We start from the raw sequence: 27,927 nt of genomic DNA, 5'->3' as shown, positions 1-27,927 counted from the left end.
CTTACATAAACTTGAAATAAGTTAATGTGGGATGTAAAGCATCTCTTCTATGGTGAATTTCCACCCTGCTCAGGTTAAATTCTCTTTGGCTCATATAGTGTTATGTAAATCCTTTCTGTGTCTTGTTTTTCTGCCTTGCATTTGTCACCACGATACATGGTCAATAAACAAGCTGTGTCGCTCTTGAGAGGTAATGAGCCTCAAGGTGATGGTTGAATAAGGTGATGTCATCCTACTAAAGAGCTGTTACTATTTACTGGTCACTAGGAAAACACAAGGTCCCTGGTCAGTGATCTGCTGACACAATTGTTTATTGATTAATTGGACTCCTGCCTTATGGTTAGTTTTATGCTTCGTTTCATTCTTAAATTTGATGTAAAGTGTCAAATGGAACGCATTTTATTTATAGCGTGTAATTTTCTATTTAATCAAGTGCATTAAAAGATACTGCCCCACTGTACAGCCTTATAGTGTGTTTTGTGGTAAAGAGCTAATACTTATTTTCATTCTACAGTCAAGAATGTATTAAGGAACTTTGGTAATATAATATGTCTCGTGGTCTGAAGTTTCAACTCTTTAAATTTTATAATAAATCCATGATAGTTGTCCTACAGTACTTAATGTTTATTTTCTCGCATTTAATCCAGGAACTGATCAGATTAAAAAAAACACAACTGAATGCATTCGGTACAGCAATGGATTCTATTAGGAAGCAAGCAAGTTTCTCATTCCTGAATTATACCCATCCAGCTATTCTTCTCTAGGTTCCAAATCCCCAAATTATGTGCTCATCTATGTAATGAACTGACATTCTTGCCTTGATTTTATCCTTTTATGTTTAATTAAGCTTTATTCAGATTCAAGGAAAATGGCTTAAAAAAATAAAACTGTCAGTCATGAAAGACCAAACAAATCAAACCGAGAACATCAGAACCAGTATAGGACAAGCTGACAAGAGCTTTGCAAGTAGAGACCTTGGAGAGTATGGAGCTATAGAACACAAACCGATATTTTATCCTTTCATTATGCAATTACAGTTTTTATTTTATTTTAATTTTTTTTTAGGTCTGATTTAATGTAGCACTATATTAACCAGGACTTATCAGCTTTCCTGAAAGGTCAAATCTATACAAACTGAATATTCCCCATAAAATAACAAAACTAGAGCATCTTTTCTTAAAACTGTGTTGTGCAATTTCTCTGTATACAATGGTAGTAGTAATAATAATAGTAATTTGAGACAACTTTTTTTTACCACTATTCATACATTTCCAGGAAGAATATTGGAGGATTTTAAAGACCTTTAAATGTGGAAAATTAAAGGGGTATTAAATGGGTTCTGATCACTGGAACCCCCACAATCACAAGAATGACAGTGCTATGTACCCCTAAATGAAGGAATGAAACTGTCATAGTTCATGGGGTGCTGTACTTTGCTGTGCCATCTCTGGCAGGTCCATAGAGAATTAATGGCACAGCGCCAAGCATGATCTTCTACTTCTACAGGTGTCATCTTAAGGGCTCATTCACACGGAGTAAATGCCAGCTTATTCTGAACGTAAAACATGTTCAGAATCAGCGGCGTATAAAGCAGTTCCATTCATTTCTATGGGAGCCGGCATACGAGCGCTCCCCATAGAAATGAATGGGCTGCTTTTTTCACTACGAGCACTCCCATTGAAGTGAATGGGAAGTGCCCGCGTGTACGGCTCGGCATGAGCAGAGCTAGCTGTATACGCGGGCACTTCCCATTCACTTCAATGGGAGCGCTCGTAGTGAAAAAGCAGCCCATTCATTTCTATGGGGAGTGCTCGCATGCCGGCTCCCATAGAAATGAATGGAACTGCTTTATACGCCGCTGATTCTGAACGTGTTTTACGTTCAGAATAAGGACTTGTTCACACAGAGTAAACACGGCACGCAATGTGCCGCGTGTACGGGACGTTTGCGCCACAATTTTGACGGTGCATGTTTGCGGTCGCGTTAGCGCTGCGTAAACGCGCGTTAACGCGGCCGCAAACATGCACCGTCAAAATCGCGGCGCAAACGTCCCGTACACGCGGCACATTTTGTGCCGTGTTTACTCCGTGTGAACGAGTCCTAAACTGGCGTTTACTCCATGTGAATGAGCCCTAAGGGGCTGATCCCTGGGATTACACAGTCCAACTTATTAGGCCAGTTATTGGTAACAGGTGATCATAGGAATAATCATTCCATAAATTTCCTCCTAATCTGCAAACAGACTAATGCTTGTTTTTCGGTGACTTTCAACTTTTATGCTTCTGGTGCTAAGAAGAGTGTAATAGTTATACAATGATAATATTTATACAACTCCCTAACAAATTGTAAAGGACCCGGACTCTCTCCCTTCTGTAAAATCCCTTGCCTACTAACAAATTATTCAACTTAATGTGTATTTGTCATGTCACCACTTGAAAACTTTGTCTCCTGTAATGAAATTCTAATGCCAAGATTATAAAAGAAAATAAAGATAAATTGTGAATATGGTTAAAACTACAGTCTAGACAATATCCTGTAGGATTGCCTGGTAAATATAGCCCCAGGTCTTCTAATCTCAGCTAACAATTATCCTTATTTCTAAGCACACAAACGTGTAATTGTAACGTTGAACTATTCTGTAGTTTAACTTCTGAGTAGCTAGAGGATATATTTAATAAATATGCAATTTAGTAGTGTACTGCGGCCTCCTGACAGTAAGTTCTTCTACGAACTTATGGACATTGGTGATAATATGGATTGATGGATGGACTCAAATTATGGCATCATAATAGTTTGACACTTTTCAATCTTCATCTTAATTATGGCAGAAGCAGTATTGTGTAAAATGTTGGGTAGATTTACTAACACTGTCTATAGAACAGTCAACTACGATAAATCTGCAATGCTTTAAAGGGGCTCTATCATTGGGAAAAGTCATTTTTAACTAAGCACATACTTGTATAGCCTTTAGAAAGACTATTCCACGCATACTTTTTGTATGTAAATCGTCTCAGTAGTTTTTGAATGAGTCTGTTTTTACTCACATGCTAATTAGGCTCGGACCCCCGAGTATAATGATCGGCGGCCCGGGAGAGGTAAGAAACATAAAAAAACCTGTTACTTACCTCTTCACGATCCGGGCAGGCTTCGGCCTAGTCCTCTGCGTCCTCCTCCTGCATCCTGGGTCATGTGACGTCTGACGTCATTGAAGATGGACTACTTTGGAGGCTGACAGCGTAGGAGCCGGGAGATAGGTGAGTAACAGAGGTTTTTTTTAAATGTTTCCCCCCCCCCCTGGGTCTCCAATTATTATACTCTGGGGTCTGAAAAGACCCCAGAGTATAATAATTGTTTATGTGCAGGGGCCACTATGGGGGTTAATACTGTGTGCAAGGGCCACTAAGGGACATAATAATGTGTGCAGGCCAGGGGCCACTATGGGGGATATTACTGTGTGCGGGGGCCACTATGGGGCATGATAGAGCGTGCAGGAATGCGTAGGAGGGGGTCGGCCGAGGTCTTCGGCTTCGGTTGGGGGGTGGGCATGTCAAAAGTTCGTCACGGGGCCCCGCTATTCCTAGTTACGCCACTGATAGTACTCACAACTGCAGTTATCAAGAATATGGTCAGTTAGCAGTGCCTAAGCATGGAAACAATACTGGGAGCTGCGTGTTTTGATAAACATCTGATCTGTGGGGTCCTAACAGACCCCAATGATCTATTAGACCAACACCCAGGGACCCTGCTGAGCAACTGTTTTGAAAAGACTGTGGTGCTTTTGCAAGTGCCCTCACTCCTTCGCTGTTTACATCGCACATATCTGTTTTATAGTGACTGTGCGACATTCTGTGATATCTGCTATAAAATAGATGGGATGTGATGAAGATAATAATAATGATGTTACCAGCTCCACTGCCTATTTAAAAAGGCCACTAAAGGCAAGGGGGCCTCCTGGGGATTCACTGGTTCTCCGGTGGGTCAGTCCAACTCTGCTCAGGTGACCCTTAATTTCACTCAGTTTTTATATTAACCCTTACAGGGTTAGGCCAACTTTAGCACTTTTAGTATATATTACTTTATACATAGATATGTTTTTAATGGGGTTTTTTTTTTACCAGGTTTTTTATAGAACACAAAAGCTTTGAAAGTAGTAGCTTAATGTGATAAAAAAAAATTCATTTTGTTTTCTCTAGGAGTAGAAAAATTAGTATAAAATGTGAAAAAAATTTAATTTAGTTTTTATGTAAAACAGAATTGTTTTACATAAAACAGAATATATACACACATTGAAATATGCTTTTTCTATTTCTACTGATAACTATTTCTACTGTTTTATATTAGAATATACATTTATGTGTGTGCTCCAAGCCCATCTTTCTACATTTTTTAATAATGGATCAGAAGAGAGTGGAAAGTAGAAGTACATTTTAGTGAAGCTTATGTCTACTGACTCATGATGAACAAAGCATATATTGGTCAGCCAAGATGCTGTAACTTCACAAATATTAGATGCATCAGATTCCAAACGGTTGAGTTACAGAGTATTGGGATTTTATGGCATCTTCTGTGTATTTATGTATACTTTTGATTTTTGTTTTCTTAACACACTGTTTCCATTACTGCCAGTTGCTGACCAGTAATATAAAAATGTGTAGGAAGAGGGAGATGAAGGCAACATCTAATAATGGCGAACCTTATGAATATGGGTTCTCTAAAGGATCAGATTATGCTTGTGTTGAAAATAAATGATGATAATACTGGAGAGAAATATTACTTTGGAAAGCAGAAACATGACATGCCTTGTCTTTTATGCAGGAATGGTTGCCACAATTCTGGGGTTTATGGTATAGTATGTAACAATCCTTAAACTTGGTTAAATAAGATCTGGCAGTAACTGGCTTACAACACTTATTTGGCACTGCGGTCTTTCTGCTTTATGGCAAAGCTGTTGAAGATGCAAGTGCCTGTTTGTGCTTCTAAGATGTCCTGACAGGGCTGCATTGCATGTACAGATGAGTTGTGTTGGGGCATAACACATGTTGCTTAGTCCCAGCTGTCATATGTCACTGGTAGTTGTCTGCTTCACATATTGACATAAGCTTATGTTTGAAGATACTAAATGTGAATTGCCATGTTTGTATTTACCTCTCTTTTCACCAGTCTTCTGTAACCGTTTCTTTTCTTAATTTGCATTGGTTGTCAGTTTGTTGTACTAAATAACGCTGCTTTTGTACTGCATACAGAACATGGTAGTGACATTGCTGTTCTTTTTTTCTTTTTATGTTTAAGCCGAAGACAGTTTGGTCCCAAAGACAAAGAAGAAGTGAAAATAATTGATCACCAAACACAGCATCTACGACTCATGCCGCATCTAGCCACAGCACTGGCCATTACATTTACCAGCAGGTATTGCAAAGTTTGTGTTTTTTTTTTTTGTTTTTTTTTTATGTCTTTCAAAAAAACATTGAAATGTAATGAAAATGGCACAAACCAAACAAGTGCTGCCCAGCAAAAACCACAGTATAGTCATGTTTGCAAGCTAAAGAATGCCACTTATAAAAATAGAGGTATGTTCAGCAATAGCCAAAGTGGAACAAATCCATACCACTACTACACAGAATAAACTGTGGTATTGCTACAACTGGCAACCTAAAGACCCATAGGCCCCCATTATACTATGAGGACAAAAGGGTGTCCTTTTGGCCCCTGCTTGGAGTTATTGACTGCATATCTGTTTGTTTGTTTGTTTGTTTGTTTGTTTTTTTATGGACACATGATTGACAAATGCCACTTAGTAACCTCCATTAAACATATGCTCATAAAGTTTGTCGGAAAATCATCCTGATGGAAATCTCAGGCATACACTACTAACATGATGTGAAATGACCCTTATAAAAGTGTTGTACATTCAGGCATAGCTGTATTAAGCAGCACCAACCCAAAGTAAATGGGGAAAAATACCAGCAATAGGGCATGCTAAGTTACAAAAAAAAAGTTGCAAGATGAAAAAAAAAAAACCCTGCATGGCAGTGTTCTGTGAACAGTGCATGAAAAAGGGATATGTGATATAAAGATGGGATAATAGGGTGTGGGGGCACCCGTGGTTTTAGATTACCTGTTAGTAGTTCCATTAAAGTATAGTCATCGTCCCCTCATGACACTGAACAACTTGTTGCATTCAACTGCAGAAAAAGTTGTCTGGAGTTGGGTCCACCATAGAAAATGATTCTTCCCATCTATACATAACCTGTTAATTTCCACTTTTAACTAAATTATCTTTGTTTTCATTGTACATGTAGAGCAAATATCCATTAAAGTTTAAATCTTTATCAATGAACCCAGATCCTCTTTATGCACTTTTTTTTAAAAAAAAATAAAAATGCACTTTTTCTCTGGTTTTACTGCTTATTTGTCTAGCTATGGATATCATACGCTAAAGCTTCATGCACAAAAGGGTCTGCATAGGGCCATGATAAACAGAGCAGATGGGATATGGATGGCATCCATGAGCTTTTTCATTAACCCATACACTTGAACGAATGAGCCCAGAATGCAGCATAGAACCTGCACCCTATTTTGCAGCCCCTGCTGTCTGTTATCTGTGTAAATAGCCAAGATAAATAAAAAATAGGCTGAATAGAAGATCTTGTCTAAGACATAAGGTAACGGCTTCTATTGTTTAATATCATTCAGTATCTATCAGGGCTCGTTCACATCTGCGCCCGGTCTCCATTTATACAGGTTTTCCTGCCTGAAACTGGGCAGGAGACAGAAACCTGCCGGTATTTTTCAAATCCATTCAAATGAATGGGTTTGAAAAGTGTGTGGCTGTGAGCGCCAGGGAGCGTTTTATGCTCTCCGCGGTGAAGCTGTTTTTTTTTTTAACCGGACACAGAGTTGGACATGCAGGACTTTGTGTCCGGTTTAAAAAAAAACGGTTTTGTCGCAGAGAGCTCAAAACGCTCACTGGCACTCACTGCTGGACCCGGTCTGCAAGGTTTCCGTCTTCCGCATGCAAAAGACGGAAACCCCAGAACGGAAATCGGACGCTGGTGTGAACCCAGCATTACATGTATCCAGTCAGCTCAAGTATAGTAAAGGTCTTATATTTTCATGTTGTCTTACTGGGGTATATAATTTGGACTGACTAAGAATGGTTCTGTTAACCTTTGGACTATACAACTAAATTATAAAGGTAAAGGAATCAGCAATTACAAGAGAAACAGAATTACGGTTTTATTCATCCACCTACTGTTTCTTGGAAGACTTCTCTCTTTCATCAAACTTCGAAAGGTAAAGTGTTTTTAAGAAGCAGTTGAAGCTTTTGTCACCCACCTTTCACTTCCTATTTTACTCAGTTTCAAGGGATATCCCAACCTTCCTTCGCAGTTCACAGAAATGTAAAATAATATTCTTCAATCTATTAGAACATTTAATGTGAGTCATACCAAAAGGGAACACCTGCATTGGACAGAAAAAAAAAACAGATTTGGCTACAAAACGAACAGTAGATATATTAGTCTTATATAATCCTTTGTTTTCTAGATATGCGGGGGAAATGCTGGATGAGGATGTTTACCATAATAGAGACCTGGTAAATAATCGTCCTTTGCAAGCACTTGTAGCGGGTCTAAAAGCCTACAGCACGTGGGAGAATCTGTCATGTCTACAAGACTGCCGGGAATGTACTGGTGGAATGGTAAGCTTTACAACTTATTTTCACAAGAATGTACAATGAGTATTTAGACAATGAAGTATCATTACTTTGTATGAAAATAACTGAAAAAAACTCTAGTGACACAGTCATAATAATTTCAGCGATTAAATTAATATCCCTTCATTGAAAGAAGTAAAGCAGATTGCTGGTAAAATACTGGAAGGGGTGTACATCTCACCCAGATTGCTCAGATGGGTGAGATGATGGAAATCCAGAGAGTTTGTTTCTCTGCACACAACTGTGTTTGCTGAGCATTATTTAACTGCCTGGCACTGGGCTGGATTTTTAGGGAATGGCAGGTAGGCTGGTAGTGAGACTTGCCATTCCCATCCCCTCCAGTCCACACCTTGTGGACACTCCTGGAGGAATCCAGCTGACTGGGATTGGCCTCATTAGCAGGGAATAAGAAGCCTGGAAGGCAGGGCCGCACCTCTAATGAGGTGAAGTGAGGCAGTGGCCTCAGGCGGCACTTTGGAGGGGGTGGCAGCCAGGGCAATTAGATTTTTTTTTGTTTGTTTCTAAACTAGTGCAGGAGAGGGCTGCCCCGAAAACAAACTGAGCAGCCCTCTCCGTGCTAGTTTAAACCTCTGCAGCTCTCCTTACCGGTCTCTGCTGTCCCAGCCGTATCCACCGTCTTCTCCGCTTTCTGAGGCTCCAGTTGTGTTACCTCTCCGCTTCTCCTGTACCATATCACAGCACCAGAACTGAATACATGCTACAGTGTGATCCTTGGATGGAACTGCGCTGCTGAGCCGCTGCCTCTTGCAACCAGGGCACGCACTTGGTAAAGAAGCCAGTCCCATACAAGGAAAGCAAGTGTCCGGATCACGCTGCAGCATGTGGCCAGTTCTGGTGTTGTGATACTCAAGATTAGATCGGCAACAGATAAATCAGTGGCAGATGCAGGGGCTGCAAAATCGCTGCTTGTAAAAGTTTCCTGTGCCGCCCCTCCCCCTCAACATCGGAGTGTGAGGGGAGACATACTGTGCGATTAGCTGCTTTACCACTGCCAGACAGAGCTGCAGATGAGCCTTCTCCCATGGTGCACCCAGCAAGTCAACCAAATGTGAGTATATATTCTTGGGTAAAATAAGTATAGATGTTTATATTTGTGTACATTATGTGTTTTATATACTGTGTGAGTCTTGTGTGTAGATAGGGGTGTCTGTGTGTCTATGTGGTATATGAATGTATGTGTGTGAATGGATGTTTATATGTGTAAGTATATAGGGTATATCAATGTCTGTCTATCTATCTATCTATCTATCTATCTATCTATCTATCTATCTATCTATCTATGTATCTATCTATCTATCTGTATTTGCTTCTATGCATGTCTACCATTATACATACCAGAATTGTATTTTATCATGTGATGCTTAGACCCGGTTCACATCTGCGTTCAGGTTTCCGTTCGTGGAGTCTGCTTGGGGACCCCCCAAACGGAAACCTATACGCATTAAAAAGCGGTGACTTTCAGGAAACCCGTGGGCCCCATAGTTAATAGGGGAACAGAATGGCCTAATTGCAGATGTGAACTGGCCTCTGTATATTGAAATGTTACAGGGGTTGCCCAGGAATTACAGTTCGCTGCAAGATGGTTGGGAAAGGGTAAAAATAAGAAAAAGAAAACCCGTACTCACCTGTCCCCGATGTCTCCAGTGGCGCAGGCTTTTTCTGGCAGAAGTCCTTGCCGCACATGGCTGGTGAGGCCGATCAGCAGCCAAAGGAAAGGACACGTCACAGGTGACTTATGTGAGTGACATCACAGGTGACGTCTATGTATCATCCCGGTTCCTTTCTTTAGGCTGCGGTGGCCCCTGATTGGCCTCACTGGTTATGTGTAGTGAGGGCCGCTGGACCAGACAGGGATGGAAGGACCAGGGACAGGTGAGTGTGGGTTTTATTTTTCACCTTGGCATTTTACAGTCAGGGAATAGTGGATGGAATTCTAGCGAATCCCATGCCCACTTTGCGGTAAAAAGTGCGGTACGAACATGTCACGATTTCCAAAACTGGCGTGTTTTTGGAAATCGCAGCATGGCAATTATACCTAGGGAAATGCCGGCAGATTCCCCATAGGTATAATTGTAACAGAAAGTCCATAAAGACAAAAATGACTGAGAATCAGCATGGTTATATGACTATAGCCTTAAAGGGATGTAGATGCAGTACCATGCACAGCCACTTACAGATGTACTGCAATGAGCCTGGTGAACAAGGGAAAGGCTTCAACACTTTCCAGACTATTGTAGCCCCTTTCAATTGTTGTTCAACAGTGATTAAAGAGTCAACACACACTTATCTGTTATCGATGACCTATCCATTGTCAGGAATTGGATGTCTTGTTTGCAGTCGCCAACTTAAGGTTTCCATGACCACCAAACAAACTCTGCTTGTGTCTGCAAAGCCTGTCAAAACTTTGAGACAGATCCAATGATAGATCTAACTAGTCTTCCAGCTAGAGAAACACTTGGTTACTATTGATTCCTGGTTCTGACTTCTGGCTTTGTTTTCCTGGTTAGGTCCTTTGGACTCTCATTTGGATTTGGTCATTACTTCTTGGCTGATAGGGTCCAGCATCAAGAGACAAAGAAAAATCAGGATGCAGCCTCTTAATCAGCTGCAGAATTTGCATCAAGATCTAGCAGGATGTTTTTTTTTCCAGCTTCCTGCTCTAATTAGTTTCAATAGGAGGTAGAATGAGGGAGGAATCTGCTGCTGATTTAGGTGCGAAATCAGCTGCAAAATCATTGCCAGATTCCACCGTGTGAACAGGACCTGATACTGTTAATCGTGCCACTCCACAGTGACCACCACACAGTATTATGCCCCCACACAGCATTATGTACCTCGCAGTGGCCTCCACTCAGCATTATGTGCCCTCGCAGTGGCCCCCACACAGCATTATGTGCCCCGCAGTGGCCCCCACACAGCATTATGTGCCCCGCAGTGGCCCCCACACAGCATTATGTGCCCCGCAGTGGCCCCCACACAGCATTATGTGCCCCGCAGTGGCCCCCACACAGAATTATGTGTCCAGCAGTGGCCCCTACACATCATTATGTGCTCCGCAATGGCCCCCTCCCAGTATTATATGCTGTGCAGTGTCTCCTACACAGTATTATTCCATTAATAATTGACATTGTGTTTCCTTGAGTACGTTGCTGTTTTTCTCTAATTATGGTCTTCATCCTCAGTTTAGTTCAATGTCCTCCACTACTGAAAGTTCAGAAGTAAAGGTGAAGTCAGTACAACTGTGTACAGTTTGGGCTCGGGGTCAGTTGAACCTGAAGAAATCTCAATTCATTTAAAAAAAAAAAAAAGGATGCAGATAAGACATTCAGAAGGTCCTATTTTCACTGTGGGGGAATTAATGTGGATCGCTACTAAAAATTTACAACTTAAGATTCCGTCTCATAAATTGGGGCTTATATAATGTTTCTAAAGAAATACTTTTCACCAGTTGCATTATTTTTTAAATCACCTCATCTTGTTCAGATGGAGTAAAATCTAGAATTTAAAGTACAAAGAATTGTTGATTCTCATAGGTTTAGAGGTGCACAACAATACTTAGTACATTGGAAGGGTTTTTTGACCAGAATAACAAACTTTGTTACCAGCTTATTCAGGTCATGCAAGTTTTCTGGTTAGAAATTTTCACAGAAAGTTCTCCCAGTCCGTATACCAAGAGTTCTCCTAGCCCTATTCAGAATTTTGGGAATTCCAATCTGTGATGTCCTGGAATGAGTTCAGATCTCTGGCGCAGTGTGTGTCCAGATGAAGTGGGGAATGGCTCCTGCTCCACAAAGGATGAAATTTGTGTGTCATATAGTCCAATTGGCCCACCATGTGGAACTCTAGTTCCTACTGATGTCTTGGCTTCTTTTTGAAATGCACAACCTTGGTTGACCCAGACTTGGTGGCTGAGGCTGTTACTTAGCAAACTTTCTGCTTTTCAGATCACAAGGATTTCTGAGTGTCTGATAGCTTAGTACTAGACACAGTCTTAGAATTACACTGAAGCCAAGTTGGGGGACTTGTTTCCAGGAGAACATCCCATATCCCTTTTTCACATCTTTGCAACCTTAGGGACACTCTTCAGACACATCAGTTGGTGGACACCTGGATAATCCCCTACCTAAGCGCTTGTGATTACTAATATTACCCAACCATACATGACATGTTTGCCAGAATTGACAACTTGTTCGTAAGCCATTTTCACTTGGATAGGATGCAGAAGGCAGATATTCACATGTTTCAATAACACTGTCTTTTGCGCCATCCTCTTGGATTTCATGTCATTAGAAGCTAAACAAGTCTAATATAGGACCCTTTGGATTAACAGGAGATTCAGAAAGCATTGGATGGAGTCCTTTTTTCAAACCAAATCTGGCTAATTTTCTAACGTTTTGATGTGGAAAGTACACAAGTTTTTCACCAGAAGTATTTTCATCAAATTGGGATCTTGGACCAAACGGGAAAGGGTGGAACATGCCACGAGACTGCTCATTCAGACCAGGGCGATTGAGGACAAAAACAAACAATCATAGTTCCATGAAACAAGAGCTCAACTCATTTCCTTACATGATGAGCTGTGCTCCCTTTATCTCCCCAAAGCAAAGGAAACTTTGATTAAATGTCATTGAACTTTTTATGAAATATATCTGGTAAATACCTAGCAAATGCCCTTTGAGCCTACCATAGTCTGACATAAATACCTTTTATTAATACTCCTGCAGACACTGAGGTCAACTTGCTTAACATGGCTAAAACGTTTCATGATTTGTATGCCTCACTGGTCTCCCAAATCAGAAAACATCTAAGCCTGTGTCGCTTCAGGTTTCCCAGAGGAGCGGGGTGTACCGTTGGCTCCTATTTCAGGGGAGGAGCTGTCTGCATCAATATACTACTACCAGACAGGGAAGTCCCAGGGCCATGATAGCCTATTGATGAACTACTATATATCCTTTCTCTATCAGTTCTGTGGTCCATTTTTTGGTACAACGTGCTGGGCTCTCCAACCTAATAAACTACAAGTACACTTAATTCCCAAAGATATCAAGGACATGACTTCCTATGGCAGTTTTGACCCAATATCATTGCTTGACCTAAAACTATTCTCCAAGATACTGGCTAGCTGCCTCTCCTCTTTCTACCTAAGCTGGTCCACCTTGATCAGAAAGGTGTCATCCCCACTGAGAGGCATGAAATCACACCACCAAACCCTTAACATTATACACTGGGCACATTTAATGGCCTGCCCCTTGGTGGTTTTGTCCACTGAAAAAGCTCTTCATTTGGTTATATCATCATGTTATTCCAGTTGCAGTTAGGGCGAATGGAGGTATACTCCTACTCACTGGTACATGCCAGGAGTGTCCCCTATCCTCATCAATTTTTACTTTATACATGGAACTGCTCTTCCAAACATCTCTGGCGTCCAGGCCGGAGGCCAGGCCTTTAAGATAGCGGCATATGTGGATGATTTTTTCCTCACAAAACATACTTCCATTCCTAACTTGGTGGAGGAATTCCAAACCTTTGGCCATCTGTGTAGTTTCAGAATATATCTGCAAAAATCTGAGGCAATAACTTTGAACATCTCCCTTCATCTAAACTGCAAACTTTCCTTATACATGGGCCTCCAACTCGATCAGATATTTGGGAATACAACTTCCCACACTGGTAGATCATGACTTTAAGTTGAATTTCCTCCTTCGCTTTTGTAAGCTACTGCCAGATTTAATGGAACACAGGCACATTGCGTTGGTTCAGTAGCATAAAAATCTTTAAACATGAACATGCTCCCCTGACTTTGTCTCTTCAGGGCCCTCTCAATTAGAGTCTTCCTCTTCTTATTTATAGTTATTCACTTCATTTGTTTGAGTGCATAAACCTCCCCCACGCTTCTGAAAATAACTTTTTCCATGGCAAAATTTTATGGTGGGATAGAGCTGCCTGGAGCGGAATATGCAATGCAACCCGACTGATCAGAAGGGTGGATTGCTATAGATATGTAGACTTTAGGGGCTGGGTGTCAGTGGAGCAAAGGTTCACTCAAGTGCCACTAAAGTGTATCTCTTGTGTCTCAACAAAATAGTGGGGCAACTTGTCTGCTTACCCCATGATTAACCATATGTTGTTGGTCTTTAAGAAATGTCTAACTTCCCCTCTTGGTTTCCCTTTGTCCTTCAACTTTGAGTTCTATTCTGAGCAATTCTGATTTTGAACTGGGCTGAGGGGTGGCCAATTCTGACATGAGCCCATTTGGTTAAGGGCCTAAAATTTAGCCTCCTCCTTGCCTCAGGCTACCTAATGGCACATGTTACAACTCAACCTTTACCTTACCACTATATCCCCTTCCCCTCAAGCATGTTTAACACTGTTCCATAACTCCATTTGAAACTCCTAGAGGATTACATCCACCTTGCCTCCTGAAGGGGGAGTGTGATTTGAATCTCTCTCTCTCAGTGTGGAACAGAGGAGGCAGATACTCATTTTGGCGAACAAAGCCTCTGTTTTTAATCAAGAGACAAATTTTCAGTTGTTGGTACAGAATTCATCATGTGCTGCATAAAATTTATCACCCCTCTCAGCTGGTGCTTTGGAACTGAGGAGGGGACTCTCCTACATTCTCTTGAGTCTGTTTTGATTTGGATTATAGGATATCATCCCTAAAATAATGGCCTGGTCCCTGGATGACAATCCTGTTTGCATCCTGCTATAGAACTATGACTTCTTCTTTGGTAGATGTAATCACTGTTTGGTGCCTGTTAAATTAAATCCTGTATACCAGCCATTTGGAGGTCTTCTGAGCTGCCTCTGACATATCAATTGATAAATCATGGAGATATTTTGTAAAGTTCAGACAATAAGCTTTATGGCTCAATTCTGCACTGGAAGGGTTTCAAAAGAAGCTAAAGGTAGCAAGGAGTTAATTCTCTCCAGAAGGCTGATCACTTCACAGGTCTGTCATATAGCCTTTAGTCACAAAGTATAACCCACTGAAAGTATGTGTCCAATGAGTAAGGCTGGATTCACACCAGTGCTCACACTCCATTCTGGGATTCCATTCCCGAAACTGCTAGTAAAATGCATAGATAAGTCCTGCAAGCAGGATTTTACTCTGCACATTTTTCAGGTGGAAAACCAGCAGACCCCATTGTAGTCTATTATGGTGATCAGTCTCTTTATAAGCCCCTAACATCAATTTTGAGGTTGGTCCTCACAGGAACCACATGGTTTGTTTAGGTATACAGTATACATAGGTACCCACCTACAACTGAATTCCCTCAGAATGGCCCTCCTCAGCTACCTAGGAGTGGTTTATGGACTCCATGATGGGCTAGCTGACCCCAGCAGTCTGCTGAACTTCTTTTTGATTCTTTCCAATGTTGTGTATACTTCTATTAATGGCCCTTGCACACCACTAGAATTGGTTTCTGAGACTTTTTGGAGCGGACAAGACCCCATATAAAGCCGTCCTTTACTATGGTGTCTAATGCCAGTGGAAATTTTGTTATGCATCATAACATGTCTGTAAAACATCATTTGTTTTTAAGATCTGTCAGTAAAACCTATTTGACGGCAATGACAAGCCCAGGTTAAGCTTTTTTATTCAGCTAGGTAATATCCACAAAGGCGTATTTATGAGTAAGCATTCAGTGCAGTTTCTGAATTAACGTGCAGCAGAATATATTTGTTCATTGGATGACATTAAATATTGTTCTGCACATGATGATATGATTATGTTCAGGTTCTTGGAAAACTAGGACACACTATAAACAGATGTTGGGTAGAAGACCCAGCCAACACAAACAGCTCAAGAAACACTGTGAGATGGCGCTCAGATTACAGGATAGCATAGGCCTCTGTCATTCTTAATCCTCATTAGCCTCTGGAAGGAATCAAGCTGTTTTGCAGAATATGGTTTAAATAGTTATAAAGGGAAAAAATATATCAATATACATTACAATGGCTAGTAGCAGTTTCTTTATTACTTGGGTTATCCCATAAAGACAACCCATGTCCAAATGCTCTATTAAGATGTCATCCATAAGGGAAGTCACCCATCAAGACCAGGGCTAAAATATTAAATAAAATTTCATAAAAATGCAATCACAATGTAAATACAATTGTTTCCTATGAGGTAACAAGTTGAAAGTGATCTTGCAACTATGGCAATGATTCCAACTGTAGGCAAGGTCTATGGCAACTTTTTTCCATAGTAAATAACTGCAATTTAAATTGCATCAAAACCATGGTGTTACAAGAGTTTGTTGCTACAGAGCCCTATATAAAAAAAAAACACCGTAAGAAGAAACCCAAGCAACTGAACTGGGAGGCACTGGGACCGGTTAGTCTGTGTGCATATTTTTTTTTTTTTTGCTTTTTCACCTTCCCCAGCAGCATATAATAACTTTAGTTATTCTGGACAATTCGTTTAAGGCTAAGTTCACACCGCCTCAAAATCAGCTTCCATAAAAAGCCTCCCCATAGAGTTCTATAGGGAGGCTTTTTTTGAGGGCTGATTTTGAGGCGGATTCCTGACCAAAAAACTCCATGTGAACTCAACCTAAGGGTCCATTCACACACACGGAGGAAAATGGTGAGGAATTTGGTGTGGAATTTTCCACGCTGATAAAAAAAAGCTTCTCATTGATTTCAAAGGGTTCTGCTAACTTTTTTTTTCCACTAGCGGAATTTTCAACACCAAAATTACACACCAAATTTCTCACCATTTTCCTCTGTGGGAATGGACCTTAAGGGCTAGTTCACACGGGGTTCCACGTGAATACATTCCATCGTGGCTTTCCGCTCTGGGTTAGGCCCAAATTAATGGACCTAGTCTGGAGGGTGGTGTCCCATTGATTTGTATGGAAGGTGGCAGGATTTTGACACAGATTTCGCCTCAAAATAATGATCATTTTGCCCCATGTTAACTAGCCCTAAAGGTTTTTTAATTATTGAAATAAGTAATTATGTCCTCAATACTGGCTTGATACACAAGTAGAGAAGTTGTTTTCACAGGAGACCTGTAATTTGTCTCACAGTTTTGGAGCACATGTAATGGCCTTTTATCCAATATATTTATTTACATAAATGACAAATATAGTTCTGTGAATGTGCTGTTTTCGGGTTTTTTTGAGGACATTGTCATCTTATGTTAATATAGAAGTGACTGCGTTGCAAAGGAAACTATTATCGGATTGGATTCTCCTCTTCAATTTGTTTCTCGAAATATGAATTTTCCTGGAACTGACACAATGCAAATAGCTTTGTTTTATCCCCTCCTTCCAGTTTACAGATTGTCTTATTGTTTGTTTGAAATGCCAAATCCTGCCATAGGCACGTGACTCTGCTGCTTATCCTCAAATTTTCCACTCCTCATCACAACACATGCAGCTGCTCATGCCTCACCTCTTTCTACACGCCGTGTTCATTTTTGGTTTTTGTGGTTTATTTCAGCTAATAAAAACTTCTTTCAAAACATCTGTGTTGGGAGAAAGCACTGAAATTATTCTCTGCAGTGTTTTTATGATCTTTTCATAAAAGAAATCTGAGTTATGTCTGGAAAGGATCTTTCAGCTGGTGCATTTCCTTAAAGGGCCCTGTACTGTATGGACTATATAAATTTCTATACTGGATATCATCTTAATTGTAACCAAACTTTCCTTGTGTACTAATACCACATACACTATAAATCAATCAGGTATTTTCTAATTAGTAATGTGTCAATATCCTATTTCTAGGAAATAGAGAACGAATGTATTTAAAGGGATTTATGGCAACTCCCAGCTGTGGTGGGGCATTTGGAAACATATGTTTAAAGCAGGCATATTAAACAGGTAGAGCGCGGCTACCAGTGGTGTGGACCCTGGCATCCTTGCCCTTTCACTATGACTGCGACCTGGAGAAACATTCATCTTTTGACTGCTACGTCCCAATCCCTGATACATAGCAGCATCAGGCAGGGGCAATCATCCCTCCTGCCTGGCACAGAGGCTGCTATTGTAATGTCTCAGAGCTTAGGGCACAGCGATTGAGAGATGTTTGTTTTTACTGACCACTGTTAGCATTCATTCTTTGTTGGGCATTATACTGCATGGGGGGTTACTAAAGAGCATATTGGCTTGGGGTATCATTAGATAAATATAACACGTAGTGGCCACTAATGTGGCTTTATACTGAATGGGGGGGGATATAATTGTCAGAGTTGTCAATTATCTTACCCCAGGTAGACTGTATAGTCAGATTGTCACCGGTGTCAATCACACAGACAGACGACAAACCCAGACCAGGTTGATCTTTGATCGTCTGGACAGAGCTCTGCGAAATTCTGCCCAGAAAACCGTTTATTTCATAAGATCAGATACATAAAACACGTCCATCAAAATATGGCTGACCATTGGTATCATTTTAACATGAATAACCATTTCGGGAAATTAAGCAAGAATACATGTCACTTCTGGGAAGGACAAATACTGTGGGTCTGTATAACCATCTTTGTGTTCTGTGGTCTCCTTAATGCCCCACAAAGTATAATGGCACATCAGTGCCCCCTATAATATCACATTAGAGCCATCACATACTGTAATTCTCCTAAGTGCCCCTACACAGTATATTCCCCATTGGTGCCCCATCACTAGTTAGTGGCATTACCATCTATACTTCACTTCACCACCAGGAAAGGTTAAATTAATACAAAATTTTTCCAATTTCTAACTTTTTTTTTTTTTTTTAAACCTGGGATGGGTCAAATTTTATCATCCAAAAAAATAAACACTGAACATAATTCAGGTTCTATTCAGTTCAGACCTTCACCTGATGAGACTCTGGTTAGTGGACCTTTATTAAGCCATTAACTGCCATGATCCCCAATTAGGGATCGGGTACTTTGACCCACCTACGAACTCTAATAGTTTTCCGTCATAGGAAACCTAAACTGATCACGCGCATGCATTGCCTTGTGCACTCGAGGTCATTTTCATGGTGCAGTTCCCACTATATTGAAAACATTTTTTTGGCACTTAATGTAACCCAGGGGTAGGGAACCTTTGGCTCTCCAGCTGCTGTGAAACTACAACTCCCAGCATGCTCCATTCACTTCCATGGGAGTTCCCAGAACAGCAGAGCCAGTATGCATGCTGGGAGTTGTAGTTTTGCAACAGCTGGAGAGCCGTACGTTCCCTACCCCTGATGTAACCCATTAAGTAGTTGAGCACCCATGCACATTCATTGCAGAGAAAATCATCTTTATTGCGATGTGCAGATTAACCTTCAAATACCTCGATGGTGGTCCAACTTCTGGCAAGTGCTCTGGGTCTAGTTTACCAGCCCTGACCAACCTCTCCATCTTTGCTGTTGTTGACTTCGCCAGCCTTCTGAAACATCACTGTCATCCTCAGTGAATTCTTATGGATTCACTGTTCTGTTTTGGCACAGGATGCTCCTTGGTGTAGGCAAACACAAATATCCTGTGCTTGAGTTGGCTCAGCACCATCTTCTGGGGCTGTATAGATGATGGCTGCTGAACACGGCAAGTCTGTGAGGAAGTCTGTGGAAAATTCCGCTAGTGGAAAAAAAAAAGCTAGCAGAACCCATTGAAATCAATGGGAGGCTTGTTTTTTTTCTCAGCGTGGAAAATTCCACACCAAATTCCTCACCAATTTCCTCCGTGGACCCTAAGAGGTCTTTTTACTCTGGAGTTCTCTCTAAAACTGGAGCTCCACATTACAAAAATACCGTGTTTTGGCAGCAGTGGAAACATTGCAGCAAAAAACGCTGAGTTTCCAGTATTTGTAAAGTGGATGGTATTCTGGCTAATCCCATCCACACATTGCAGAAAACGATCCACAACGGAAATGCTGTCACTTCAAAAACCCAAGCATTTTTTGCAAATCACAGGATGTCAGTATATGGAAAATGTCAGTGTTTCCATATGTATAACTATGAGAATAAAGGATCCTGGTAGGCTAAATTGTAATATCAAAGATATTTTATTTAATTAATAGTACAAATTGCACTGTGCCACACGTGGCTATACAGAGTATATACGAGAGCGTTTCGGCAAGTTCTGCCTTCCTCAAGCTCGTAGTAATGGTAGGAGTGTAGAATAGGCTCCAAATGGGCAGGGTAAGGTGACTGTCCCCCCCTGTTTTTTGTCCTGTCGGGCAAGTACGGATAATGACCGTATTAGCTTGTAAAGTATACTCAGGTATGCAACACGACCTTGTACGCTCAAATAGGTCCCTTAGAATAGGGGTACCCTAGGGAGTAGCTGTGGTCTGTTTGCTCAGCTTGTCCTTCTCTGGTCTCTGACATGTAAATCAAATGTAGGCAGGCATAGTGGTGAGTAGTTCACAGTGGCAGTTATGGCCTCCTGAGGGTCTCCAGTATAGGTGTCCTGGTTTGCGTGGCCCCGGGCGGGTTCCGTTGGTGGCGGTCGGGAGCAGAGGAGGCGTCTTATAGTCCAGTGCGTCTTATAGTCCGAAAAATACGGTACATTTTTTAAAATGACATTAAGCTGGGTTCCCTTCCATGCAAGGGCTTCAGGAATACATTTTTTGTAATATGTGCAGTTGTTTTCTCCCTGGACTTAAAAGGGGAGAAAATATTGAGGATATAACTGAGGGTGTTGCTGAAAGGTCTGAATAGTTAATCCCACCCTTAACCACAAGCAGACTGCAGTGGCAGACTCACTGAAGATAGCGTTTAGAGAACAAATCAAATATAGGCATGTTTTTTTTTTTTGTTTTGGGGGGGGGGGGTGGTGGTTCTGTTGCACTTTAGGGGGCGTTCACACTACCGTCGGTGTCCGCTCCTAGTGTCCGCTCAAAATCTGTCACGGACACTAGATGTGTCTGTGACACCTGTCATTCACTTGAATGGGCATCGGGTGCGTTCTTTTGCACTCCGTTCCCGTCCTTCCCTGTCCGCAAGAGAAGATGTCCGACTTCTCAAGCGGACAGAGGAACCCTGCATGCAGGGTTTTTCTGTCCGCTTGAGAAGTCGGACATCTTCTCTTGCGGACAGGGAAGGACGGGCACGGAGTGCAAAAGAACGCACCCGATGCCCATTCAAGTGAATGACAGGTGTCACGGACACAGCTAGTGTCCGCTCCTAGTGTCCGTGACAGATTTTGAGCGGACACTAGGAGCGGACACTACATGTCGGACACCGACGGTAGTGTGAACGCTCCCTAATATTACTTTTTTTTATTATTATTATTAGGTCTGCCAGTGTAATGAACATATTTTGATGTGAAATGTTACATATTTGTGAATATTGAACAGGTATTAAGTTATTGTATTTTTTTGTGTGCATATACCAAAATAACAAACTCATTCCTTAAGATACAACAAGTGTTCTTGAAGAGTACCTTTGACCACCTCCACCAATTCAACTCTTTGCATCTTCCATTAGGTGTTGTTGCATTGATTCAGGCGCAGATGGAAATTTTTCTCTGGTACCCCAAGCAATCATTGCTGTTCAGCACAGTTATGCTCTGTACTGTCAGGTAGGTGGTCCTGGAGCAGACATAAGGAATACTGGACATAATTGTATTGAAAATGACAGTAATGATTGCTTGGGAAACAAATCTAACTGCGCCAGAGTTAGTGAAGCTATGCCTGTTGAAGGACTCAGGTCCCACATTGTGGTAAAGCAGCTTTTTTGTTGTTGTTGTTGCAGTCTTTGCTGGTGTTTTTTGAACCAAAGCCAAGAATGGATACAAAAGGATTGGAAAATATAAAGAAAGTTCGTACACTTCTACGTAATCCACTCCTGGCTATGGCTCAAAAACTGCAGCAAAATCTTTAACAAAAAAAGCTGTGTTTCCTCAACATGAGGCCTTAACCTCAATGAGTTTTATGAAGATGGTGAAAGATCCTCTTTAAGGCTAAGGCCCCACGGGCTGTAATCGCAGCACTAAAGCGCTGCGGAAAGAACCGCTGCGTGATTGTTTTGCGGTTCTTTCCGCAGCGCTTTGAAGAGAAAGTTCAGAGTTTTCCTCTGCTGACTTTCTCTTCCCATTACATCTACGGGAAGGCCGCCGGCGTTTCCGTAGATATAATTGACATGCTGCGATTTGCAAAGCCACAACGGCTTTGTAATCCCTCAGTGTCTCCGCTGCAGGCCAATCGCGTCCCGTGGGGCCCCGGCCTAAAGACTACTTATGTTTAACACTTAATGTTCATTGATGAAACAATACTGATTAAACAAATCTATTGTTTTTACAGGGTTTTATGATGGAGAATCGGATCCCTGGCTTAAAATGTGATTCAGATGTCTTTGTCACGTTTGAGGGTGATAATGTTGTTATGCTACAGGTATACTTTACACATTTCATGAAACGTTTAAATACCAGCAGAATCTTGCTGGGCATACTGTTTTTTGGCTGCATACACTTTCGTACATGTTGTACTATTAGTTTTTCTGCTGCTAATAGACCACTATTGCTGCAATAAATTTTACTTTTTCTCACTGAGGCTAGGGAGGTGTAAACTAGAGAGCAGTCGCCATCCTCCCTATCATTACTACTACTATAGCTGGGTGCTTTTTTTTTTTTTTTTTTTTTTTTTTTTTTACATGTAATCCAGCCAGGAGCAGGGTCGGACTGGCCCGCCGGGGAACTGGTGAATCCCCCGGTGGGCCCAGAGCCCCGACTGTTAAGTCCTCATTGTACTAATGCAGATACATTGGTCAGGGGCCCCCAAACGAGCACCTGACCAATGCATCTGCATTTGCCTCAACACACACGGGCCCCCATTAGCTTATGCTGAAGCTGCACATAGTGTCCTCCCGATATATAGGGAAAGTATATATCGGAGGACACTTTTGTAGCTTCAGCATCAGTTATAATGGCTGCTCGTAATCCTCTCACTGACCTGCTCCAGCTACTGTATAGCTGCTTTCCTGTGAGGACCTGCTGTGCTGCCCGGACTTCCTCCCTCCCCCTGTAGTACTAAGTATATTCTATTGCATCTCACATCATACAAGTTAAGAATAGACTATTATGTACTTGTATCTACTTTTGGCTGATTGTTTTATTGCTGATGGGATATTAGTCATCAATATTTTACAGTTTTAATGACACTGCTCAGATTTCTCTTTTCTGTGCACAGTTTCTGCCACTCATCTTTCACAGTGAGTGGAGGGAGGCGAGATAGGGCTCTCTTCACACAATAAATGCATAGGAGCATTTGTGCATTTATTGTGTGAAGAGAGCCTTATCTCGCCTCCCTTCACTCACTGTGAAAGATGGTATTTTCCTAGTAACAGGAAGTGAACAGCAAATTAGAAAGAAGAGTAACACATTAGCAAGAAGAGAGAAGAGTGGCAGCAACCCTATTAAATGAGACTAGGATGTCTGAAAAGTTAGTGGCCATTCAACTTATATCATCGAGTATAAGCCGACCTGAATATAAGCCGAGGCCCCTAATTTTACCACAAAAAAACTTTGAAAACTTATTGACTCGAGTATAAGCCGGGGTGGGGTGGGGTGTGGGGGTGTGTGTGTGGGGGGGAATGCAGCAGCTACTGGAAAATTTCAAAAATTAAAATGGTCAAAGTTTTTGGGTGCAGTAGTTGCTGGGTGCTGGGAAAGGGTGTTTTGGTTGTCTGTCTGCCCCTTCCCTGAGCTTGAGGACTGTTTTTTTTTTTTTTTTTTTTTTTTTTTCCCCCACTTGGAATTCAGCCTGGCTGAATATAGGGTATCTGCAGTGCTCCTACTTTTTCCTTCCCGACGGAACAGGAGCACTACAGATACCCTATATTCAGTAGACCGGGCACTTTCAGACACAGGGATACATCATGTGTATGTGTTTCACAGTAATTTTACTAAATTACTAATTTTTATTAAAAACTTTTTTTTTTTTATTATATTTTTTTAAAGCTTTTTTTTTTTTTTCCATGGGAGATTCTTTACATTACTATTGCAGTTGATCATACCCCCCCCAATTTTTTTTTTTTTTTTTGCTTGACTGAAGTATAAGCTATAATAGTCTATGGGGAAAAAATGCTCGATTCAGGGGATCCCACTCTTCGTCACCAAGTCCACTATGACACCCCAGGAAATGATGCCAACACCCTGGAATGCAACTGGGACAGCAGGGGAAGCATGTCTGGGGGCATCCAACATGCCCAAGTCACTATTTTACATCGGGATCCCTTTCAGCTTGCGATATGCGGAAGCTGACTTTTTCCCATAGGAATGCATTGACCAGCGTTGATTGGCCGAATGCCATACAGAGTACAACATTCGGCCAGTCAATGCTGGCTCTGCCGGAGGCTCATCTGTGAGGAGGCAAAGTCTAATATCGGACTAGAATGGAGACTGCTGTGGACCAATCTTAGACTCCGCCTCCTCCGGCAGAACCAGCGTTGATTGGCCGAATGCTGTACTCTGTATGGCATTCGGCCAATCAACATTGGTCAATGCATTCCTATGCCGAGATGTAGCAGTGCTGGCTGTGCGCTCAGCTCAGCTACACCGGAGATGCAGCCGCTCTGAGCGCACGGCCAGTACTGCTACATCTCGCAATAGGAATGCATTGTGCAGCCGAGCTGAGCGCACGGCCAGCACTGCTACATCGGAGATGTGAACCCTGCTGCACACTCAGCTCTTCTGCATCAGAGATATAGCAAAGCTGAGTGTGCACTGAACCCTGCTGCACAATCAGCTCTGCTGCATCAGAGATGCGCTGAACCCTGCTGCACACTCAGCTCTGCTACATCTCAGCAGAGCTGAGTGTGCAGTAGGGTTCAGCGCATCTTTGATGCAGCAGAGCTAAATGTGCAGCAGGGTTCAGTGGTTCATCTCCGGAGTAATCGAGCTGAGCACTGCTACATCTCAGCATAGGAATGCATTGACCAGCGTTGATTGGCCGAATGACATACAGAGTGAGTACAGCATTCGGCCAATCAATGCTGGTTCTGCTGTAGGCTAGTCTGTGAGGAGGCGGAGACTAAGATCGGACCAGAATGGGTGCTGTGGACCAATCTTAGACTCCGCCTCCTCCGGCAGAACTGCATTAATTGACCGAATGCTGTTCTCTGTATGGCATTCGGCCAATCAACGCTGGTCAATGCATTCCTATGGGAAAAAGTCAGTTCGCGCATATCGCAAGCTGACAGGGATCCCAACCAGATAGAGCCCCAAAGAGCTGGGTGAGTAACATTCCCACCTAAATAAAGGTAATCCCTAGCTAACCCTGCTTGTACATCTATCCCTGTCTCACAGTCACATAGTTCACAGTCTAAAATTAACCGAATGTTAAATCCACCATTCATATAAATTGGAGGTCACCTGATTTAGCCAGCCAGTTAACTTTTTCTGATTTTTTTTTTTTCAATGCCTCCGTTGTCGTAGTTCCTGTCCCACCTCCCCTGAGCAGTTGTTGGTGCAAAAAAAGCGCCAGGGAAGGTGGGAGGGGATACAAATTTTTAGTGCGTTTGCCTCGTGGTATTCGATTGGAATCGAATACCTCGAACAGCCTGATATTCGATCGAATATCTATTAGATCGAACAATGTTCGCTCATCTCTAGTCAGAACCAATGAGACCAAGAAGTTAATTGGGTCTCTTACCCATAAAAACTGTGATCAAATTGCATGGAGTGTACATGTCAGATTCTCGAGCAGACAAAGGTCATTGAGCATATTTGTTATATAATATGGTGGATAATGTAGATGGATGTTTAATACTTTTGTATAACATCACATTGGTTTTTCTGGTTGCCTTGTTAAGTTTGCTGTTGGTAAAAATGTTCAAAAAAACCTGGCACATGCCTATTGGATAAGAAACTGGAGAGGTCATATCCCCCTGAAGGCTTCGGGGGATGGGAGTTCTTTAAACAAAGAGGAGTTGTAAAATGGCTGCAGGCAGGGCACCACATGGTCCTGGTATCCAAAATGGAGGTTACACAAATTGACATCCACACACCCAACACACATACCAGAACGCAACCAATCAGCTTACAGCCCTGGCATACAGTCTTAAAGAGGACCTTTCACCACTTTTGGGCACAGGCAGTTCTATATACTGCCAGAAAGCTGACAGTGCGCTGAATTCAGCGCACTGTCGGCTTTCCCGATCTGTGCCCGGTGTGAAGAGCTTACGGCCCGGTACCGTAGCTCTTCTATGGTCAGAAGGGCGTTTCTGACCATTAGCCAGGAACGTCCTTCTGCCTCGCGGCGCCAATCGCGCTGTGCTGTGGAGCGGGGAGGAACTCCCCCCTCCCTCTGCTCACACAGCTTGTCCGTAGGCTAGCATTATCAGGAGCGGGAGGGGGCGTTCCTCCCCACTCCACAGCACAGCGCGATTGGCGCCGCGAGGCAGAAGGACGTTCCTGGCTAATGGTCAGAAACGCCCTTCTGACTGTAAAGCGCTACGGTACCGGGACCGATAGCGCTTTACACCGGGCACAGATCGGGAAAGCCGACAGTGCGCTGAATTCAGCGCACTGTCAGCTTTCTGGCAGTATATAACACTGCCTGTGCCCAGATATGGTGAAAGGTCCTCTTTAAATAAAACTGGGACATGGATCAAGAGTTGCAGAACGTCACTGAAAGAAAAGCCACTCCAAGGAAAACTACTTCAGTTAGAAAAAGGCAGTTCTTAACTTCCAGATTGCATTCACCTCTGCAAAACATATCTACTTCGCCAGACTCAATTCTTCAGTAACCCTTCTCCTTGACCTGGTGTCCATTCTGACATCATTCATCTTAGGTGAAGACTTTGTCTCTTTTTTTCAAAAACAAAACTGAAACCATCAGAAAAAGACTTAGCGTATACCCTTCTAATCCACTCTACACACTGTTTGGAACTCTTGCTTCATAATCTGCTTCTCTGCCATCAGCAATGAAAAACTCTCCACATTAATTTCAAAATCACACTTCACCCAAAACTAACAGGAGTCTTTACTCCCTCTAACCCACCTCTTCATCCTTTCTCTCTTCCTTCTGCCTTTAAACAAGCTACTTTTACACCCATCCTTTAGAAACCATTTGTCAGCCCATCCCTTCAAGCCAACTGTCGTCACATCTCAATTCTCCCCTTTGCTTCAAACCTCTTGAACAACGTGTCCACGTTGAACTATCCTCCTAACCCTTATCCAACTCACTCTTTGACAGTCTTTAGTCAGGCTTTTGACCCCATCACTGCACTGAAACTGCCCTAACCAAAGTCACAAACGACTACTATCTGCCAAAATCCCCCTTCTAGACTTTTCCTCTGCTTTCAACACAATTGGCCACTACCTGTTATTACAAACATTCCCATCCCCTAGCATCACAGATTTGATCTCTTCCTACATCACGAATCACACATTCAGCGTCTCCCACTCGCACACCACCTCCTCACCATGCCTTCTCCTTACAAGTGTCTCTCAAGGCTCTTTCCTGGGACCCTTCTTTTTCTCTGTCTACATTCTCATCTCATAGAGTCCAATCGTTTTCGACACCAACGCTCAGTGGCATAACTAGGAATGGCTGGGCCCCCAGGCGAACATTTGACATGGGGCCCCCCCTCCAACCCCCCCTTCTGAAAAAAACCCCAGAGTATACGGGTAGTCCTCAACTTACGACGTTGATCTGTTCTTGTGCGGCGTCGTAAATCGAATTTCGACGTAAGTCGGAAACCTACCATACGACGCCGCGTAGGAACGGATCAACGTGATTTAGTGTGCAGCGGCTCAGAACCGAGGAAGACTGTACCATATACAGTACAGTACAGTCTTCCTCAGTTCCGAGCTGCTACACACTAAATCACGTACTGTACAGGGAGAGTTGGCAGCTTGCGTTTATGCTGGAGCTTACTTTTTCTCATAGGAATGCACAGGAATGCAGGAGGCGAAGTCTAATATCGGACCACAATGGAGACTGCTGTGGGCCGATATTAGGCTCCGCCTTCTCACAGACTAGCCTCCGGCAGAACCAGCGTTGATTGGCCGAATGCTGTACTCTGGCCAATCAACGCTGATCAATTCATTCCTATGAGAAAAAGTAAGCTCACTTGTAACAGCAAGCTGCCAGCTCTCTTCCGACGAGCAAGGACGAGCCTGCAGCAGAACCAGTGTTGATTTGCCGCAGGCTCGTCCTTGCTAGTCGGGAGTGCTAGCAGTTTTCTGTTACGAGGGAGCTTTACTTTTTTATGTTGTAACCCGAGATCGTCGTAACCCAAGGACTATCTGTATTGATAAATGTTTG

At 42.4% G+C, this 27,927-nt stretch overlaps 1 protein-coding gene across 1 annotated transcript in view; it reads left to right on the top strand.

Moving 5' to 3' along the window:
• ACOXL (acyl-CoA oxidase like) overlaps nucleotides 1-27,927 on the top strand; it is a 298,517-nt gene that overhangs the window by 127,301 nt on the left and 143,289 nt on the right. Inside the window, exons 11-13 of the mRNA XM_075267702.1 lie at nucleotides 5,290-5,406; nucleotides 7,546-7,699; nucleotides 21,961-22,050. Of these exons, the coding sequence (XP_075123803.1) occupies nucleotides 5,290-5,406; nucleotides 7,546-7,699; nucleotides 21,961-22,050 (361 nt within the window). The remainder of the gene's footprint in view (nucleotides 1-5,289; nucleotides 5,407-7,545; nucleotides 7,700-21,960; nucleotides 22,051-27,927) is intronic.

Source organism: Leptodactylus fuscus, chromosome 3 (assembly GCF_031893055.1).
Source record: "Leptodactylus fuscus isolate aLepFus1 chromosome 3, aLepFus1.hap2, whole genome shotgun sequence".
NCBI classification, from domain to species: Eukaryota; Metazoa; Chordata; class Amphibia; order Anura; family Leptodactylidae; genus Leptodactylus; species Leptodactylus fuscus.
The sequence above is the reverse complement of the archived record's forward strand: the minus strand, read 5'-3'. Positions and strand labels throughout refer to the sequence as shown.